The sequence below is a fragment of the Quercus robur genome, chromosome 7 (assembly GCF_932294415.1).
Source record: "Quercus robur chromosome 7, dhQueRobu3.1, whole genome shotgun sequence".
NCBI lineage: Eukaryota > Viridiplantae > Streptophyta > Magnoliopsida > Fagales > Fagaceae > Quercus > Quercus robur.
In genome coordinates, this window is record NC_065540.1 from 46,025,566 (window position 1) to 46,046,808 (window position 21,243).

The window sequence follows — 21,243 nt, forward strand, 5'->3', positions numbered from 1 at the left end:
ATGTGGATAGCTTATAATTTGTGAATTTTATGTTGATACTGATTTAATGCTTAAATATTAATTTACATGGACATATTATTTTGTTAAATATTGATATTAATTTTTATTATTTAGTTTTATTAGAAAATTGGTTCTGTTAAAGAGAATTATGAATAAAAATATTTCATTTAATTTATTATTTCTCAAATGCATTATTATATATTGTATTTAATAAGTTATTGACCAAAACCGTGCAACGCACAGGCATTCAACTAGTTTATACACTATATTAGGTGTTAAAGGGGAAAAAGAAAATTTCCCTGTTACCGAAAATAATGGCAAAAAAAGACCGAGTTCCCTAAGACAATAAAACACCGAAGAGTCAAAGCCTAGTGTTTTATGTTCAGCATTTTCACTATTCACAAATTTATAACACTTGTTTAGTAAAGAAAATGAATCATGACACTTTTTATGGCACCTGTTTACTGATTATTAATTACCGTTTTATTTCAAGCAAAATTATCTTTATCTCTTTACATGAGCAATGATAAGTTGATAACTTAAACTTTTGTTAAAATCAAATGTTATACTTTGTATCTCCCATAAAACTTTTTGACGGAAGATCAGGTAAATCTTTTTATCTTAAAATTGTCCATAAACAACTTAGTAGAAACTCAAATCCTAATCACAAAGTTACCTTAAATATATAATTTGTGTGAATTTCAATTTAATAATATTGGTTATAACAAGTCTATAGGTTGTAGATTTTTGTTTCCAAATAAAAGAAAAACATATTGAAGTTTTCTTCCAATGAAGAATCTTCTCTAATCCATTATATGATTGTATGTAAAAGCAACCACATGTATATAATTATATGACTCGTTAAATCATTTAAACAAGTAAAGTACATGTGAATATTCAATTCAAAATTAACAAGTTAAATCATTTTAATAGGTCCCATAATTATTAACTAAGTAATATGATTAAAATTGCACATAAATACTCATTTGAATTGACACTTAATGAATTTGAGAAATAGAAAAGTTTTCCTCTATCCCATTTTCCTCCCATGGTCCAACCCATTTTCCTCCAACACAAAACCATTCAAATGTATTATTAAAACAAGTCACCACCACACACCCTTGGTGCGATGGTCACTCCACAAGTATAAGTACTTGTGGGGTGGGGGGGTAAGGGTCGGGGTTTAAGTCTCCAAAAGGAAGTTTCACACACATATACGCTTAGATTAGGTTAGAGTAAAAATTTTATCTTGTAAAAAATAATAAATAAATAAATAAATAAAACAACTCATTAAATATTCACATGTGAGTAAAAGTACACGACGAGGGTTTTATTAATCACCATGTAGTTGTCACATAATGAAAAATGTGATAAGGGTTAGATCTCATCCTAACATAACAAAACAAAGATCCTTGAACCAACAAGGAAAACGTGAAATCTGCCTGTAAAAACTAAAAAGAGGAAACCTCTCTCTTGAAAACATTTATAAATATTTTGAACTATCATAATTTCGTTTTACATATTGCAAGCTTATTTATAGGCTCCAAAAGACTTATTTTTCCTCTCAAAATATTCTGATTCTAATTGATACTAGGACCTTGATTTGACTAAAAATCCCTAAAAACACCTAAAATATAGTACTTTGATTTGAATAAAATTCCTTAAAACACCTAAAATATAGAACTTTGATTTGACTAAAAATCCTATAAATTGCCTAAAATCAAGGAAATACAATCCTAAATACAAAAATTCTGAAAATTGACATGAAAATTCAAAAATGAATTAACTATGTAAATTATCCCCCTATATTATGTCCTTTGGATTGGGAAAATTTTCCTACAAACCAATTTTAAGTTAAATTTTTTTTAAGAAATTTTATTTCATCCAAAAAGTTTTATCAATTTAAAAAAATAATAATAATAATAATAAAAAGAAAGAAGAACAAGAAAAAGTCCAAGTCCAAGAAGAAAGTTGTTTATCCCGTAAAGCCCTCATAACCATCCCATGCATGGGAAAGAGTGAGCATCCTAAAAGGGTACTTAGCTTAGCTGGGTTCCGAAAATACAAATCAATGCACTCCTAGCTAATCCAACTCCAACACCATAAAGAGCAAGAGACACAAAGACAACATAGGCAATGCAGAAGTTTTAAACAAAAACACCAAAAAAGGCCAAGTAAAAAACAAAAAAACAAAAACAAAAGCAAAAACCATGACCTCCTTCCACACCAACCCCAGTATCATTTTTCTCTTACTCATATCTCTCATTCTCTCATCCCACCTCTACAATGTCTCTGCAGATGATGACTCTGAAGTGGGTATGTTATCTCTTTCTCTTCTCTCTGTCATGTAGTTTTTCCTTTTTTTAAGTTATGAGGAATGCAAACATAATGTTGTCTCACTTCATCTTCAAGTACTCTAATAACGATTTTGCTGGTCTTTTTTTATATTATGATTATTATTATTTGAGATTTGAAGGAATTGTTTCTTACTTTCTTTCCATCTTCTGCGTGGACTCATGAAAAAGACAACAAAAACAAAATCCAACTCCTTTTTTTCGGTTAATGTTTTAGAATAAAGTAGGTATTAGCTTCTTTCTTACTTGTTGCATCAGGTTCAAAGGCCAAGAGAAAAATAAGGAAACAATCCTTTTTTTTATTTTTTTTTTGTGTTTGAGAAAATAAGATGCTCTCTCTCTATCTCTATTCATTTACTTCATTGGAACCTAGGATTTCAAGATAGGAGGCAAAGCGTAAGGGAAAAAAAATCCAAATAGGTATCTATATAATAATAACAAAATACCAACCAAGATAAATACACAAAATCATTATTTCTTAATATATTAAAATATAATCATCTACCAATAAAAACAAAATAATACAAAATAATATTGTTTCTTAAGAGCATTAGCTTTTGCAGAATAAATAAATAAATAAATATTTTAATATATTTAAAATAAATAAATAAATAAATTTATTTTCACAAACCAAAACTTACTTTTGCTATTTTAATATAGCATTTGAAATGCCTCATACAGTAGTGTTTTTGGTATTTGGTGTTCTAAATACTAAATATTTATCATTTAGAACACCTTATGCTAGTACTCTAATATTTGGCTAACTAGGATTTTTTATTTTTTATTTTAAAGTTTTGTTTTTGTTAAGTTTTTGAGTTTGATAGTTGCTAGTTGGATTAGGCTAATTAAAAAGAAGGGAATCTTAGTTTTTGGACGAGGGAAGTGAAGCTTTAGAAATAAAATATATATATATATATATATATATATTACCAATAAAAAAGTTCCTCTTTTTTTCTTTAGGCCAGGGGGGCCCAAAAATTTTTTCCCTTTTTTTTCTTTGGGGCAGGGGGATGGGTATGTTCGAAAATGGACTTGTTATCAGTACTTATCAACCATCCTATTTATGATATGACAAAATAACAATTGGTGCTACATTTAGAAAGAAAATTTTTTATTTTTTATCTTAAAAAAGATATGGAAGATAAAATGGGAAGTTTTAACACACTTCTAACCAATTGAGCCGGAGTGCAAGATCATAAAATATCAGATCATGACTACTTTGAATCATTGTATTTAAATAATCTTTTCATGCCTTGCAGAGGATGAATCTCCATTTGCTTACCTTGAAGACACTGGTAATGGTCCAACGAAATGGGGCAACATAGATCCACTTTGGAAAGCTTGTGGTAATGGAAAATTGCAATCTCCTATTGATCTTCTGAACAGAAGGGTGCAAGTTATTCGTAACCACAACAATTTGAAAAGGAATTACAAACCAGCTCAGGCTTTTGTGAAGAACAGAGGACATGACATTATGGTGAGCTGTCAGCTGCCACCGAGACTATATACTTTGTTATTCTTCTTCATAGTTATGATTTTTATTATGTACCAATTCAGTTTATGTTTGCAAGCTTAATCCAATGAATGTTGAGTTGCATACCCACCAACTTGGACCATTCAATGATGTACTTATTTTGTTTATAGAAACACGCATCACATGGACAAATTATATGATCCTTCTAAGCTTCAACTCCTTAAAGATGTAATGGGAAAATTTTGTTGCACTCGTGCATTTACACACTACCAAAATATAATTGAAAACGTGATTTACGTTGTTTGGGCGGTGTGTAAATGCACACAAACATTGCCCAAGACGTAAAACACACACGTACCAAATGAGTTGAAATATATTGACCATGTAATTATCTATAATGGATGTTTCATCAGGTAAGCTGGAAGGGGGATGCTGGATATATTGACATAAATGGGACTCGTTACAATCTGTTACAGGGTCATTGGCATTCACCATCTGAGCACACATTCAATGGATCAAGGTTTTTGTTTGCCTTCTTTTTTTCATTTGATGGCAAATTGATTTTTGTATAACCCACTCCAAACTTTGCTTTTGTTTCTGTACAAAAATCTAATCTTCTGCTTTCAGGTATGACTTGGAGCTCCATATAGTTCATACAAACCCCATTACTAACAAGATAGCTGCTATTGGAATTGTTTACAAATATGGCCGCCCTGATCCCTTGCTTACAGAGGTATTTAGATGGTTTTCTTTTCATCTGCTTCTAGAGATGCATAAATGCATATGCATATATTTATGTACTATTGAAATAAATGCATCACATTATTTATTAAAACTATAGTTATGAGATGGATGTTATTGCAACTGTGACAAATTTGGCACCCTGGCCCCTTCCTTTCAATGGAATTTAGATGATTATCTCTCTCATGCATATATACATAAGACATTCATAATATGATGCACATAAGTATTATTTAGATAAATGCATGCTTTTATATATTATATGCATGTATACTACCATGCACATACTTAAAAAAGTACATGTATCCACGATCTTCTTAATTTGTCAATACAGTAATGAACATAGAGCTCAATGTAGAAAGGGACCTAACATCACAAACAATGCCAAGAATTTCAATTTGAAAAATTCATTTGTGTTTCATAATAGCTGCGTGACACATTTATGTCAAATGAGATTTACACTACGCAAGAATTATGTTCAAAGAGATCTATAATCTATTACATTAAAACAGATGAAAAGATAATTGTATGCCTGCTATCTGCAGTTTTTTTATAGATGTGAACAATCATAATGAGAACCCTTTAGTTTATGCGGGACGAGAAAGGTTAGTCTCGCAATTGTGTTGTCTAAACCAAAACACCCTTGTCATGAGTGACAATGTTAGGCCTCGAGTATATTTTATAAATGTACAACTATTGCAAATATCTCCTTTTTGGAGCACCTTGAAGCCACAGATGTGGAGTTCTTCAATCTAACCTTCCATAGGTTGTCTATGAATACTTGAAGTTATCGTTATAGTTGTCCTTACCAAATAATTTCATTATGACACCCATTAAAGAGTATTCATTCAAGAGCTAAGGTTTTAAGTTCCCCAGAAGTCATTACATACCCTTCATTTTATCTCTTTGGCAATGAAATATAGAAAATGAAAGCATCCATAAGGATCCATTTATAGGTTATTTAAAATGGTTTGGAATGCAAAAGTAATAGCATACTTTTGACACACATGCATTAGAAGAGTATTGTTCTTCATGAATGAATCAAAATCTTCAATTGACATGTGATTATTTCTTCCTATGAATTTTCTTGATTATTGACTTTCTTTATGCCCCCTCCCTTTTTTTTCCAAAGCTGTTCCACCACATAAATTCAGCTGGGAAAAAAGAGAAACCTTTGGGGATCATTCACCCAGGATTGATTAAGTTTGGGAGCAGAAAGTACTACAGATACATTGGTTCTCTTACAGTTCCTCCCTGCACTGAGGGTGTCACTTGGACAATACTCAAGAAGGTCCTTCGCTAAGCACACAATTTTCTCAACCAATAAATGAAATATTGGTTCTGTTACCTTTTTCTTACCCCATAATTGCACTTTCCAACATGCCTCTCTTTTATAGGTGAGGACAGTTTCAAGGGAGCAAGTGAGAGAATTAAGGGAAGCTGTTCATGATGTAAGTGTTTCTGAACTGGGATGACATCATTTTGATTAAGTACTCCGCAGAAATTAAGGATGTGCAGGACTAACCCTAAGGAATGATGATATAATCATAAGCTTTTGTTATTTAACAAAAAAACTGATTATGATATGACTTGCGAGTTCCAAATCTGACCTAGCATTTTGTCAATTTTTTCGACAAATAGTATATATACTAATTGACAAGTTATTATAGTAACCTTGCCTCTCTCTCTCTCCACCAACTCTAAATCAAAAATATCTCTCAGATGCAAGATAATTTTCATTATACAATATCCTAGTTGATTTAATCAACATGTCTTTTTAGACATTGGAATCTCTGAAGTGGATGGTAGTCCTATACAGTTATACATCCTATATATCAAAGAAGGCATTTCAAAGTTGGAGTGGTTGCTATCACCTGCTTTTTGGAAGAAGTCATAATAGTTGTTCTGAGATTTAAAAGATAATTACAAAGATGAAGCTTTATTCTGGACCAACATATTTTCATTCTTTCACATGAAGCTAGGCTTCTTGGCTTATTTTAATGGAACTCTTAACTGCTGATGTTTGAATAACTTTTTCCAAAATAAAGAGGAAAATTAATAATTACTTTGCTTTTAAGTTAAAAACTAAAAAGAGAAGTGGGAAGCCAATCCATAATGTTTGTTTTTGTTCAATAATATGTATTAAGGTAGATAGGTTTGAATCTTCTGTAACATTTACTGCTGGTCTCGGGAAAGCTACTGATGGCACATCATTCGAGATACTTAATGCAAGAACCAGTGAATACATCAGTCATAAAGTAAGGGAAACAATATAAAAACTAGCAAATGATGAAGTAAATGTAACAGAAACAATTTTCCTCTAAAGTGCCTGTTCACTTTAAGCTAATGTGTTTGCTTTTGTCTTCAGCAAGAAGCAAAATCATTTTCAAAGACATTGGCATCATGGTATGAATTTGATTGTTGGTTTGTACTTTTTTTCAGGGATTTGAGTCAAATGCAAGGCCAATTCAGAATTCAAAAAGACCAGTTCAGTTTTACATACCAAAAGAAAGTGAAGCTTCTTCTTAGGTTTCCATAATTTGAATATAGGAGTAATACTTGCTGAACCACATAACTGCATTGTCTCCAAATAAGAGACTTTTACACACACCAACTAGAATACCTTCCCTGTGTCTCTCGAAACAAAGATGTTGTTACATGTTCAGCAGGTAAATGAAATAAAAATATGAAAATTGACATTTCTGTTAAGTTTCAAAGTTAATGTTACACTTATTTCTCAAAAAAAAAAAAAGTTAATGTTACACAATTTGAATTAAGAAATTAAGAGCATTTTACCATGTGATTCATGCATACATTGTTATCATTCATTCCTCACAAGGATTTCTTTTCATGGCTATTTGGATGCTTAATATTTGCCTTGTCAAACACAGCAGAGCATAATTAACACTAGTATTCTAAAAAATTAAAGGGTATTTCTTTCCCCAAGAAAGAAAGCGAGTGATAGTAGAAACATTAAGCAATGAGTGAATGATGAAAATTAAACAGGATAGCTAATTGGAAAAGGGAACTTTTAGAGAAGGTTTATTCTTACAATGGAAGGAGAACCAAAGTGAAAAAGAAAAATAACCACAAAATGTTTGTCAGAGTTGTTATACAGTAAATGAAAAAATAAACGCAGAATAAGGACGTCTAAAATTTGTTGGCAGAGTTTTGGTTAGCATGACAATACAATATGCAAAAGGATCGATCGAGTCTGGTATTCCACTCTTTTCTTTTTTATTCAATAATACAATGGGGTAGAGGGAGTTGAACCATGTTTTCCTTAATAAAATAGAGCATGCTATGTTTCCGAGCTATAAGACTCTTGGTGATTGTGTCCAACCCTTACGTTGCAGCTCATACCACTTCCTGTTCGTAACTGCTAATTACACTTAAGTGAGGCAATAACGTAAACTGTTTTACAACAAAAGGGCATTCATATGGGATTAAGCACAAAAGAATGCACTTTATTGACGTTTGGATCATCAATTTACCATTAGCAGTTCAATAAATTCAACTGGAAAATTTTTTTTTGACTTTGAAACTAACAAAAAAAAAAAGAGTTAAACTTGTGACCAAAAACATCTTGTTATCAAAAGACTGTTGGCAGAGCACCTATTTTTTCTTTTCTTTCCCTTCTATTAGAAGCTCATAAGTACTATTCCTACACTTTTTCCAAGCTTGCTGAATCAAGAAGCAGCAACAACTTGTAACTCTCATTTCACTTGCGTTGGTCGCAAGAACACTACACTGGAGGCTGCCAGCTCATACAGCGGCATGACAAGTGATATCTTCACACCGTTCCATCTCAAACTTGTTGTACCAAGGCAGCCAGCAGTATTGCTTACCGGACACCGCTCGTCGAAACTACTCTTGATAAACACAAATACACCGAATTGGCTGACAAACAAGAAACTCACAGCTGAACACATGCTTAAGGTGGTCCAATTTGCATAGAGGTACAAGAAAGTCTCTCATTTATTTTCATCCTCCCAAATGGACCCAAGCCAAGACTCGGCTACACCTCTTCGAATTTTCCCTCCAAGCACATTACTTGCTCTACAAACTAATCTCCATGCTTTGAGATTATCGGACTTCAACATGAGCTTTAGCCCTAATAACAAAAATGGATGAACCTCTTGAATGTTAAAAGTATGTGGTTTAATGATTAAATTTATCATATCTTAATAGTTTAAGCTTTTGGGACAATATAACAACTTGTCACCACATCACCCTCCTACATCAAAGCCCCGCTCCTCACTGATGAAGGTTCGTTCCTCTTCGTCAACGGCATAGCCAACATCAGTGTGAACAAGTATCACAAAGCATCTAAAGGTTGCCAACAAACCACGCTAGGAGATGCAACTTTAGCCTTGCACCATGCGAATCTGCTCAATGTGCTCGTGGCGATTGAAAAGATGATGGAACCAACACAGTTGACATTCCTATATATATATATATATATATATGATGTGCCTACAGAAAGTGGTGCTGACATGCTATTAGAAAAGAATGGTGTGTTTGCTGAAGCGACATTAAAGAAAGTGGACCTGTGGTGGAAATGGCATTTTAGCTTCCATCTGAAGAGTGAAGAGGAAAGTAAAACTTTTGGCCTAAAAGCTAAGCGAGTGGGATGGAGCAAAGCTAATGCTGCATGTAGGTGCATAAAGGAAGAAAGCTTGAAAGTCAAAGGCCATATATACATTTCAAAGTAGAGAAGCTTCACGTCAGGTACCTTATCAAAATGCTATCACCATGGTGGTAACGCAATTAAAAAAAAAAAAAAAAAAAAAAAAAAGAGTCTAAAGCTACAAGGAGCATTCCAAGTTTGACATGATCACTTGGTTACAACTCGATTTTCTTGGACTTCATGTCCATGGACCACGGCTACTGGCTGACCTCCCTAGTTAGCCGTGGACATGAAGTCTAAGAAAGTGTTTATTAAAAAACTTAAGTTATTTATTTTCGTGGTGGCACTATGAATTATTTTTAGAATGATCATTAAAAAAAACTTAAATTTAATAAAAATAAAACTTGATTAATCAACATAAAAAACGAGGAAAAAATTTAAAAAATAAATAAATAAAAAACTCGCAAATATAGAAAATGTTAAAATTTCTTTTTATGAGTTTCTATATTTTGAAATCATTGTACGATAGCTCCCTTATCAATGCTATCACCTACATGTTTTTTGATGTATTCAAGCAAGCAATCATTAAACTATTGATCTCTCATTCAATTACTAACATCTTACCTAAATAAGTAACTATATAAACAAAATGCATCATAATTTTTTATAATCTGTTCCAACCAATTTTTGTATTTTTTTTAAATTAAGGAGTAATTACAGTAAACCTACCTGTAGTTTGGCCTGAAATCACTTTGCCTACCATTTAAAAAGTGACACTTTACCTGCCTGAAATAAGCTCCATTAGCACTTTTGTTAAAAATAGGGGTAAACATGTATTTTTGCTTTTATTTTAAGTCTCTCTCCTCCCCAAACAAAAAAAAAAAACTAAGAGAAAATAAGATCAGAAAGTTTTTTTTGTAAAAAAAAAAAAAAAAAAAAAAAAAAAAAAAAAAAAAAAAAAAAATTGAAGAGGAAATAAGAAAAAATGCATCCGAAATTCCTATTATAATAGGAAATTTCTCAAACATATTCAACCAAATATACAGATTTTTAACTAAATATTCATTCCAATAGATCAAAAATCCAAATCAAAACACAAATACTTTTAATAGATACATTCAAACCCATGAATCTACAAAACTTCATAACCACCTTCATTTTCAAACCCAACACAAAATCAACTGTAGTCATTGCAACAACCATTGTGATGTCACGAAAGCCTGAAGAAAACACACACGATACTCTCTTTGATGGGCAGAAACTAAATTGTTAGTTTCTAGGTAGTAAACCTTGAATCCACGAGGGATTCCTTGAATCCACGAGGTGATAAAACTGAAATTCACCAAAGAAGAAAATTGACAAAATTGACAAAACGTTTGTGTTTATTGATAATCATTTATTTGCCTCTGACAGCTACAAAACATATAAATATTGAGAAAAACATCTAAAACTCTAATTTGCATTAATTACGCGATTAGGTGACAAAATACTGAAATTTACCAAAAATGGCAAAATCATAGTTTTCGAGACCTAAATGGAGGAATTTGCCATTTTTAGGGGTACCTCATGGCGAATCTATGACTATTTTTCAGAAGGCCGTTTCGCTTCAGTCTGCCAAATATCATGCGATTTCGACTCCATCACCCAACTAATTGCTACTAGTGCCTTTTTGTTTTGCGCGATTTTAGGCGCGCTTGGGAGTCTAAAAAGGCTATGGCGATTTGTTCTACATCACATTGGAACCCACAACCACCACCAAAATCAAATCAATCCACGACCCAAAACTATAATAATAATAATAATAATAACAAAAATTATAAATAAATAATAAAAAAAAATGAAACCCACGAAGCAAAAACGGTAAGAGAGAAAAGATGCAGTTCGATATGAACCTTCAGCATGAATTCCTAGCAAAACCGGTGGTCATTGATCTGGGTTTTGCTGGGTTTTCACTATAGTGGCAAATTGACCTCCTTAATGCCACCGAGAGAGAGAGAGAGAGAGAGAGAGAGAGAGAGAGAGAGAGAGAGAGAGAGAGAGAGAGAGAGAGAGAGAGAGAGAGAGAGAGAGAGAGAGAGAGAGAGAGAGAGATTATATGCTTTTTTTGGGATTAACTTTTTTTTTCTCTTGTTCTCAGTCCTTAGCAGAACCATGTTGCTGGGCTTTTGTTTTTGTTTCATTGAAATTAATGTCTTCTATTGGGTTAATGAATAATGATATCAACATGTTTTTGTCTTCTATTGGGTAAATGCCTTCTATTGTTGTCTTTTTATTTTTGCATTGTTAATTATGTAAATAAAAGATTTGTGAAGGTTGATTTGGGTTTGATTTTTTTGGGATGTATATTCTTCATGTTCAGATTTGGGTACCCCACCTGTGTAGATATTGTCTGCTTTGGGGTCTCATACCCCTCACAGTTTTGTTCTCCCCTAAAACACACAGCAGTAGGGGAAAAGGTCTCGACACATTAAAGGGAGGTTACTTCTTATAAGCACATCTCCATGTGCTTCCCTAGGCAATATGGGATTTCATGGATTGCAAGACCCCCTTTTGGGTCACTACAATCCACCCCCCTTACGGGCACACGCGTCCTCGCATGTGGGACCCACACTTCCAACTAAAACACGGCTCTGATACCAGTTTTTGATCTTGTTTCTCTTGCATTTTTGTGTGTTTTTTTTTTTTTTTTTTTTTTTTTGGGATGAGAGCGACATAAAAGGGAAAAAAATACATATTTACCCTTATTTTTAACAAATGTGGGTTAAGGGGTCCTAACGAAGCTTATCTCAGGTGGACAAAGTGACATTTTTTAAATCACGAGTAAGTAAAGTGATTGGACCAAACCACAAGTGGGTTTACTATAATTTTCCCTTAAATTAATTAAGATTAAATAGACGCAATGCTCCACTAATTTCTTTTTTAGGGAAATCATGGCCAAGAGTTGACAAGAATCTCTTTATAAATATATGAGACATCATAGCTTAGGATTTAAAAGAATATTATTCAAGTCAATATGAATTTGCTTAAAAGATGAATCTTGCAATACAGGTAATTTCCTTATAAGGAATATGGTCATAGTACTAGTAAAAAAATAATGAAGTGTAAACTATAAGTTCATTCAATTTAAGCATTTACATTAATCATATTCAATAAAGTACTCAGGTATTACTTTAGTGCATATACGTTTATACAAAATGTTCTCACATAAATTCAACAAATTTCTCATATAAATTCAACAAATTCAACTAAAGACTAAAAACAAGCACTAACAAACTGACTATTTGAAAATGTGTGTTTTTTTGAAGAAAAAAAATAGAAAAATTTAAAATATGCCTTCTGAAAATACAATTTTAAAAAATCATAATTAACCATTTGATTTGGGCTAATTTGTATTTGTTTGGGCAATTTTGAGAAATCATATGTTCACAACATTTTCAATTTTTCATAACATTTATACAACAAATTTGTTATTGAATTTAATGTGAACCTACCACTAAAATTATCTTTTTGTCCACTAGTAACAGTTAGTAACAACATACCATTTAGGATTTACTTATAAAAGTATTATAAAAATATTGTGAATATAGCATGTTTCATAATTTTTTGGTTCAATCTTCAATGGACCAAAATTTTGGAGAGATCAAGTTTTATTTTTAATTGGCTCAAATTTTTAGGTTGTTCAAGTGTTTTTTAGGATGGTCAAAAAATTTTTCTAGGGTGGTCCACAATCCATATTAATTTAAAATTTAATTTTTTTAAGATATATAAAAATAAATAAAAAATCTAGTCAGGCTGGCCAGGCCCTAGTTAACAAGCATAGCCATCCCTGCTTGTGATGCACCACTCACTTCAATTCATTGGATATTGAAATTTTGGGCTTGAATCTCTCCATTTGATCACAAATTAAATGAACCCAGGGGAAGTTTTGGGCTCGTTCTAGCATTTTCAGCCCTCATCACAAAAAGTTTCGACCCTCGTCACAAAAACATACCCGACACATTTTAACTTAGATTACAAGAAAGATAACTTGGGGTGTCTGCCTATAATGAAACCAAGTCTCAACTAAACTAAGAAAAAATTATCACTTTTTTTCGCTTGAAGAAAAACCATGCAACTTTTTTATGAGAATGATACCATTACCTTTTTCTCTTTTCAACCCTAAATGCAAATTAGATAGAAGGACAATGATAATTATAATACAAAGATGTCTTAGTTTCAGCACAAAGATGTTATATTTAAAATCTTACAAGATACAAAACCTTAAAAAGAGTTACACAACTAAAAAAAAAAAAACGAATACAAATCCTCTGTACTATTTTTTGTGTACTACTTGATGTTCCACCAATCACAACTTGTCATGTATTGATTTTTTTCCATTTTAATCTTCAATTATTTTACAAGGAAAATAATGTCAACAAATGGCGAGTTGTAATTGGAGAAACATAGAGTGGTACATAACAAATGGCACAGAGGATATGTATTCCAAAAAAACACATATAACAACTATAATAAAGTTGACAAATACAGCTACATCAGCTATGCTGAAAACATGCCATCAGGAATTACATCAAAACATAAAGCCGAATCCACACCATTAACATCCTATGCAATAATAAACGGCAGAACAGTCAGCATGAACTCCTCATAATTGAAAGTTGCTGAACCTGAGTACGTTCTGTCCTTCTCCTTGAATTTCTCAGTTAGTCCCTGCAAGACACATGATTAACAGCAATCTTAAAAACCATGTAAAGGAAGTGGAAATCTCCTGGTCCATGACCAAAAAGAGCAATCCTTGGTTGCCCACCCAAACACCAGCGATTTCACATTCAAAGAGGCAAACAGTTCAATTTCTTCAAGTGAGGGAAAACTCAGATTTAAAGACTTAATACAAATTTACAAAATATAAAAACGAAAAAAACATAATTCAGAAAAGAAAAAAAAAAATATATATATATATATATATACATATATATATATATATATTTCTTCTGCTACTCTCTTGGTAATGAAATCATATTGCAAAGAAAAGTTCTTGGCATTCCACAATTGGGTGCTATTGTCAATATGAGAACTTTCAGTGGTGTTGGAGATATTCAAGTTAATAAAAATTCAAGGAGATAAGGCAACTACTTCTGATGTATAGGGGCATTTGGCCCCCGCAATTTCAGTGTAAACATGATTTTAAATGAAATACGGAAATAGGTGTGTCTAGCTTTGCACTCTAACATTTAAAACTGCCAAAAAATCTCAAGTTCATTTTGCAGCTATCCAGCTGCTTCTTCATAAATGGAGTTTTAGAAATTTGAATAAAAGTCAGAAAGGAAAAAAAAAAAAAAAAGGAGGGGGTGGGGGTGGAAATGTGGAATTCCCTCTTCTGCTAGTGTTGAAACCAAGTAAAACAGCAGAAAGGCCCCACTAGATCCAACCTAATTAGTGCATTAGCAAGAGTGGAGACATTATTTTTATCACAATGATGATGATGATGATAATGTTAAATAAAAGATATGAGCTCACCTTAACTGTTAGACAGCACCTGCATAAAAATTGAAAAAAACAATGAAGTTGGTCAATAATAAACATAAAATATATTAAATTTGACAACTTCAAATTGAATGAATTAAATGAAATAGAAGGGCATCAGATTCTCCAACCAACCAACAAAAAAGTGAAACAATAAAAAGAACGTACTCAATGAAATTATCATATTCAATGGCCTTGCTTTTGCCTCCAGTTTTGTCAAACTTAGAAACAAGCAGATCCAAAACCACCGGTGAGACAGCAAATCCAAGACTCAAAAGTGCCTCTCGCAATTCAGTTAAATCAATTCTGCCACTCCTGTCCCTATCGAATCTCTCAAAAATATCCTGAGGCAATTGCCAAAGAGTAGTAGACAATTAGAAAAACGAAATTACATTTGAAGAGGAAAAAATATGTATCGTTAATATCAATGATAATTTAACACCTCCTACTTACCCTCCAACTCTGTAGACTGTAAAATAGTGAAGTGAATTCCTTAGGTCCTGCATTAACATTACAAATTAAACAAGTCAATAAACCTTTTGTAGGAGGAAAACCAATGGATTCAAAGGAAGTAAAGCTTAGATTTGAGTAGTTTAGCCACTTCAATCCCAAAATGATCAAATACCTACAAAGTATGGAAACAGGAATTCTTCATATGCAAAGTCAAAAAATTCAATACAATTTTCACTAATTGTTTGGGAAAAGTATAAATTGTTCCACAATTCTCAATATCCTTTTTTTTTTTCTTTTAACAACAAAGTGGGGGGGAGTGGATTCGAACCCAAGATATCCTTTATGAAAAAATAACGCTCTTGGCTTCTTAATAAATCAAGTTAATTATTAAGTAAAGGAAAAAAAACAAAGTCAATATGACTTGGGCTCAACCAAGTCAATTTGGAATTTCCTTGATAAGAACATGTCAGATTTAACTTAAGTGCAGTTAACTAGGTGTAATACATTAGGTAATTAAATTCAAACACATAGCTATATTAAATTTATTTGTCCTTGGAACTATCACAAATAAAACAAACAAACAAACAAAAGTGTGAAGATATCAAAGCAAATGAAAGCTGATTTGAATTCTTTAATGTTACCCTCACCTAACAACATAATCAATATAATAATAGGCAATGTAGTCATTCACTATGTAACATTAGTACTAAACATACATATATACACTCCTACACATGAAAAAGTGATGAATTCCACATCAACACATCACATGCATGAAGCAAGTGGATAGAATTCCACATCCTACTAGACAACTACACAAGATAAAAAGTCTTAAAAAGGGTCCAACATATTCCACAACCAACGTAGAAAGTTGTTGAAATAATAATAATTCTTCCAAAGACAACCAATCACACATCAAATTTTACAACTTTGATAACTTATACGGCTTTAAGTGACAATTCTGTGACCCACCATTATACATCGCCCACCCGCGAACAAGTTGTAAAATCGGGTACTTAAATGAGTTATGGGTCCAAATAAGAACCAATAATAATATAATAATCGGGAATCTCGAAACATTATCATTATTGGATGTGAAAAAGCACAATACTAGTGACCCTCACAAATAATCATTGCCACGTTGAATGACAGATATGCCATCAAACCAATCAAACTGCGCTCAGATTTCGAAACTCCTAACACGCAAAACGCGTTTCTTTATTTATTATTTTATTTTTGTTCCAAATGCAAAGCAAAGCGCGTGAGTATATACTCCGCAAAAAAGTCCAACACATTATCGACGAAAGAACAAGGGCATTATCGACATTTCAACGCATGCCTTTGTTTATAACCTCATCCCTGTAATCGGGCCACGCGTCAAGACTCAAAACTTCAGATTTCAGTTCTCAATGTAAAAAGAGAGTAATTCTACAAAATTACATTTTACACCCTATAAATTTAGTGAATTGCTTTTTAGTCACAAAATTTTATAATAAAAAAAAATCATCTTAACGTTTACTAAACTTTATCAAAAAGTTTGATTTTCATCCTAAACTTAAAAAATTTTCGTTTTTCCCCCTGGAAAATGTTTTACTTTTTGTCCTTAAATTTAAATTTAATGGACTAAATCACAATTCACAAAAATTATAGGTTCTAATTGCAAATTTGTTTTGAAGTCCGTGATTTCACTTGGAAATCATTCAACAGCAAAACCTAATTTAGAAAGATTTTTCAATTTCTTTTCCCCCAAACTGAATTTTTAACTGATCAAATTTCAGTTACACCATTGAAAAAAAACAAAATTCAGTTACAATAATAAATTTTCCAAAAAGGGAAACACTAACCGATTTTCTTGGCGTTGGAATTGGTGAAGTGGTTCATGAGAAGATGAACGGTCCTCAAGCTGAAGCTCTGATCGTACGAAGACAGCGCGCGTTGCAACTCCTTGTCGTCGATCAAGCCACTCCCGTCCTGATCGGCGATCTTGAAGCAAGCGACGACGTTCGGATCGGTTCCGGGAGGAAACGCCGACGGTACCAGAGACGCGAACGGGCTGCCGTAACCAGGAGCAGAGGGAGGGTAGCCGGAGCCGGAGGAGTAGTCTTTAGGTGGCTTGTTTTCCTTTGGAGGCTTGTGAGGATCGTAGGGAGGAGCGGACGGTGGAGCTGAGCCGTAGGGGGCGGCGACGGGAGCGTAAGGGGAGTGAGAGTGGGGTTGTTGGGGTGGAGCGCCGTAGGGAGCAGCGTAGCCTTGGGGTTGTTGGGACGGCGGTGCACCGTAGGGAGTGGCGGAGCCGTAAGGGTTTGGTGGCGGTGGCTGGCCGTAGCCGTAGCCGGAGGGCTGGTGTGGATAGCCTGACATGGATTTTTGGTTTCTTTGTTTTTGGATGTAAATTTTTGTGAGTGTTCCTTTTGAGTTGTTGGGTATCGGGTTTTATAAAGGGATAAATGTCAGGCTTGGACTCTAGGAAGGGTATATTTACATAACTGCCATCGTTACCTTAGGGAATAGGTTAATAAAATCGTTTTTAGACAAAATTTATCAAAATAGAAAAAACTGTCTAAACTTCTTCGATTCTCAATAAATTTTATTTTGAAAATGATATATTATTATGTGTTTTTAGGGCACATGTTAATAAAATCTAAAATTTAATAAATAAAAAAAATTAGATACAATAAAATTTATAAATTTATGTTGTCCATTCCAAACAAATATTTTTTTACAAAAGCGCAACTTCTGTTTAGTGTCTCCATGCATTGAACTCGCTATAATTATGACATATGTCTATTTTCAGAAATGTATTATGATCACAGCGGGTTTAGTGTCACAAGACACTAGACAGAAGCCACACTGTCCTATGTAAGATTCAAAAAATTATTTTTAGCTACAATTGTGTTTTTTTTCATATTTTATTTGGTAAATTCTAAAATTTGGGTTAATACCAACGATGTCTAACACTTTTCAAAACTAATCAATTTGAACTCTAAATCAATTTAGTCTCTAAAACAATTGAGAAAATATAATTAATTTTGAAAAGGTAAAATGTACCAGTTTTTTTGTTTTTATAACTTAATAACAAAAATATTAAGCTATGCCAAATCAAGCTCAAAGCCCAAGGTGATTAGTTGGGTTTGAAATTTCTAGATCTCATTGGTTGTGTTAATTGTGTCCTCTTTTTTTTTTTTTTTTTTGGATGAACACATTCTAAATAATATTAAATATATAATTATCAGCTATAATGGATATTTTTTAAAAGAAAAGGTACATTGTCCTATACTCCAATGTATAAATTCAATACGGCTATACCTCATTTTCGGTAAGGACTAAGGATAATTATTTAATAATAATAAGATATTAAATGCATTTTAATCTATATCTTATTAATTAAGAAATTTTTATTTAGGAGGAAGATTTTGCTTTGCCTAGCTATTGCATAAGGGGATTATTAAGTTGGCGAATTGCATTGAATAAGGGGTACTTTAAATTTCTATTATTTTTCCACATGCGCATTATATTTACATTAAATTTTATGGTCAAGGATGAGTAAGTACTCATAATATTTATTGTGGGGCCGGAGAACTCGTGGCCCAGGCCCACTCTACATTAGGGTTCAGGGCCCAAGCCAAGGAGAGCCATTGCCGAGGACGACCTCTTGCTCGGCACCTCACGAAATGCCTAAAGAAAGGGGCAAACTGAGTGTAGGGGCAGGGCAAGGGAAAAAGTTGCCAACATCATAATACAAAACCTTGTATCTGACAAGTCCATACTCTAAACCATACCCCTTAACTTTCCCAACGACCCCAAACCACTCTAGGCATGGGTTGACAGGACAGGTCTGCACCCCAGAAAAGTGAAACTTACACGTGGACTCTAAAAGGGGAAACAAACACTAGTATAAAAGGAAAAACCCCCCAGAAGAAAGGAGGTCTCTCTCTCTCTCCCCCGGGAAAAGGGAGAACGGGGAGGATATAAGGCTCCTCGGACAGCGTCCAATGACTTAAGTCATACAACCCGCACTAATGGAGGGCATAACTAGTCAAGCCAAACCCGCCCATATAAGAACTTCCATAGACGCCACGATTAAACCGTCCACCTGTGCCCAAGATCATGCCTTTCAAGCCCACTCTCTACAAATCATATTGTTGGGGCCCTTTGCATACGAGCCCAACGTCATTCTTGGGCCGTTAAATAAATCGTGTCCCTACAATTGGCGCCGTCTGTGGGAAGGCTTGCACGTTGGCTCAGGCGACGGCGGAGTTGAGCCTTTGTCAAGCAAGGGTCTGCGAGGGTGCCTTCATTTCCAGCGACATGTTGTTGTTGTTCCAACATAAGTTCCCACTAGGAGCTAGGCCTGGCAGTGCCAAGGGCACGAGCAATTCTAGGGGCTTCCAACATCAAGCTAACCCCTCCCCACCTGGGTCAAGGGGCTAACCTATGGAAATTAAATCAATAAATAAGTAAAAAACTACAAGTTTTGGACAGAACCAAGGCCTTGTATGGTTCTCGGACTCAAGCCTCTGGGGAAACCAACTACTTAGAAGAAAACTACAAGTTTTGGACAGAACCAAGGCCTTGTATGGTCCTCGGACTCAAGCCTCTGGGGAAACCAACTACTTAGAAGAAAACTACAAGTTTTGGACAGAACCAAGGCCTTGTATGGTCCTCGGACTCAAGCCTCTGGGGAAACCAACTACTTAGAAGAAAACTACAAGTTTTGGACATAACCAAGGCCTTGTATGGTCCTCGGACTCAAGCCTTTGGGGAAACCAACTACTCAGAAGAAAAACTACAAGTTTTGGACATAACTAAGGCTTCGTATGGTCCTCGGACTCAAGCCTCTGGGGAAACCAACTACTTAGAAGAAAACTACAAGTTTTGGACAGAACCAAGGCCTTGTATGGTCCTCGGACTCAAGCCTCTGGGGAAACCAACTACTTAGAAGAAAACTACAAGTTTTGGACAGAACCAAGGCCTTGTATGGTCCTCGGACTCAAGCCTCTGGGGAAACCAACTACTTAGAAGAAAACTACAAGTTTTGGACAGAACCAAGGCCTTGTATGGTCCTCGGACTTAAGCCTCTGGGGAAACCAACTACTTAGAAGAAAACTACAAGTTTTGGACAGAACCAAGGCCTTGTATGGTCCTCGGACTCAAGCCTCTGGGGAAACCAACTATTTAGAAGAAAAACTACAAGTTTTGGACAGAACCAAGGCCTTGTATGGTCCTCGGACTCAAGCCTCTGGGGAAACCAACAACTTAGAAGAACTACAAGTTTTGGACAGAACTAAGGTCTTGTATGGTCCTCGGACTCAAGCCTCTGGGGAAACCAACTACTTAGAAGAAAAATTACAAGTTTTGGACAAAACCAAAGCCTTGTATGGTCCTCAGACTCAAGCCTCTGGGGAAACCAACTACTTAGAAGAAAACTACAAGTTTTGGACAGATCCAAGGCGGTCCTCGGACTCAAGCCTCTGGGGAAACCAACAACTTAGAAGAACTACAAGTTTTGGACAGAACCAAGGCCTTGTATGGTCCTCGGACTCAAGCCTCTGGGGAAACCAACTACTTAGAAGAAAAACTACAAGTTTTGGACAGAACCAAGGCCTTGTATGGTCCTCGGACTCAAGCCTCTAAGGAAACCAACTACTTAGAAGAAAAATTACAAGTTTTGGACAGAACCAAAGCCTTGTATGGTCCTCGAACTCAAGCTTCTGGGGAAACCAACTACTTAGAAGAAAACTACAAGTTTTGGACAGAACCAACACTGGGGAAACCAACTACTTAGAAGAGACAATACGGGGTTTGGACACAACCTGGACATTAGATGGCCTTTAGAATCTACCCCGAGAAAGAATTCCCCATTTGATAGTTGGGCTAATCCCAGGAATGCATGGATTCCCCAACCTACCCTCGGATTCTCAGTACCAAGGGAATTGGTGCAACTGCAATATAGGGCCATACGTTGTCAAAACACAGTTAAAGTCCCTCGCTGCTTACCTACCCTCTCAGATGAAATATTTATTATTTATCGTTCTCGGACGGTCGCCGCGCATGCATTACGGGGCATTAAG

At 34.3% G+C, this 21,243-nt stretch overlaps 2 protein-coding genes across 2 annotated transcripts; one reads left to right on the forward strand and one right to left on the reverse strand.

Moving 5' to 3' along the window:
- Positions 1 to 2,210: 2,210 nt before the first annotated feature.
- LOC126691508 (alpha carbonic anhydrase 4-like) lies at positions 2,211 to 7,232 on the forward strand. Its single transcript, XM_050386542.1, has 7 exons — positions 2,211 to 2,316; positions 3,614 to 3,831; positions 4,242 to 4,348; positions 4,456 to 4,561; positions 5,702 to 5,860; positions 5,967 to 6,020; positions 7,012 to 7,232. The coding sequence occupies exons 1-7, from the start codon at positions 2,211 to 2,213 to the stop codon at positions 7,096 to 7,098; spliced, it is 837 nt and encodes a 278-aa protein (XP_050242499.1). The 3' UTR covers positions 7,099 to 7,232.
- A 6,143-nt stretch (positions 7,233 to 13,375) lies between these two features.
- LOC126693676 (calcium-binding protein CBP-like) lies at positions 13,376 to 17,588 on the reverse strand. The gene is made up of 5 exons (XM_050389772.1): positions 17,017 to 17,588; positions 15,173 to 15,219; positions 14,888 to 15,063; positions 14,714 to 14,732; positions 13,376 to 13,906 (listed from the first exon to the last, which is right to left on the reverse strand). The coding sequence occupies exons 1-5, from the start codon at positions 17,531 to 17,533 to the stop codon at positions 13,802 to 13,804; spliced, it is 864 nt and encodes a 287-aa protein (XP_050245729.1). The 5' UTR covers positions 17,534 to 17,588; the 3' UTR covers positions 13,376 to 13,801.
- Between the last annotated feature and the right edge of the window lie 3,655 nt (positions 17,589 to 21,243).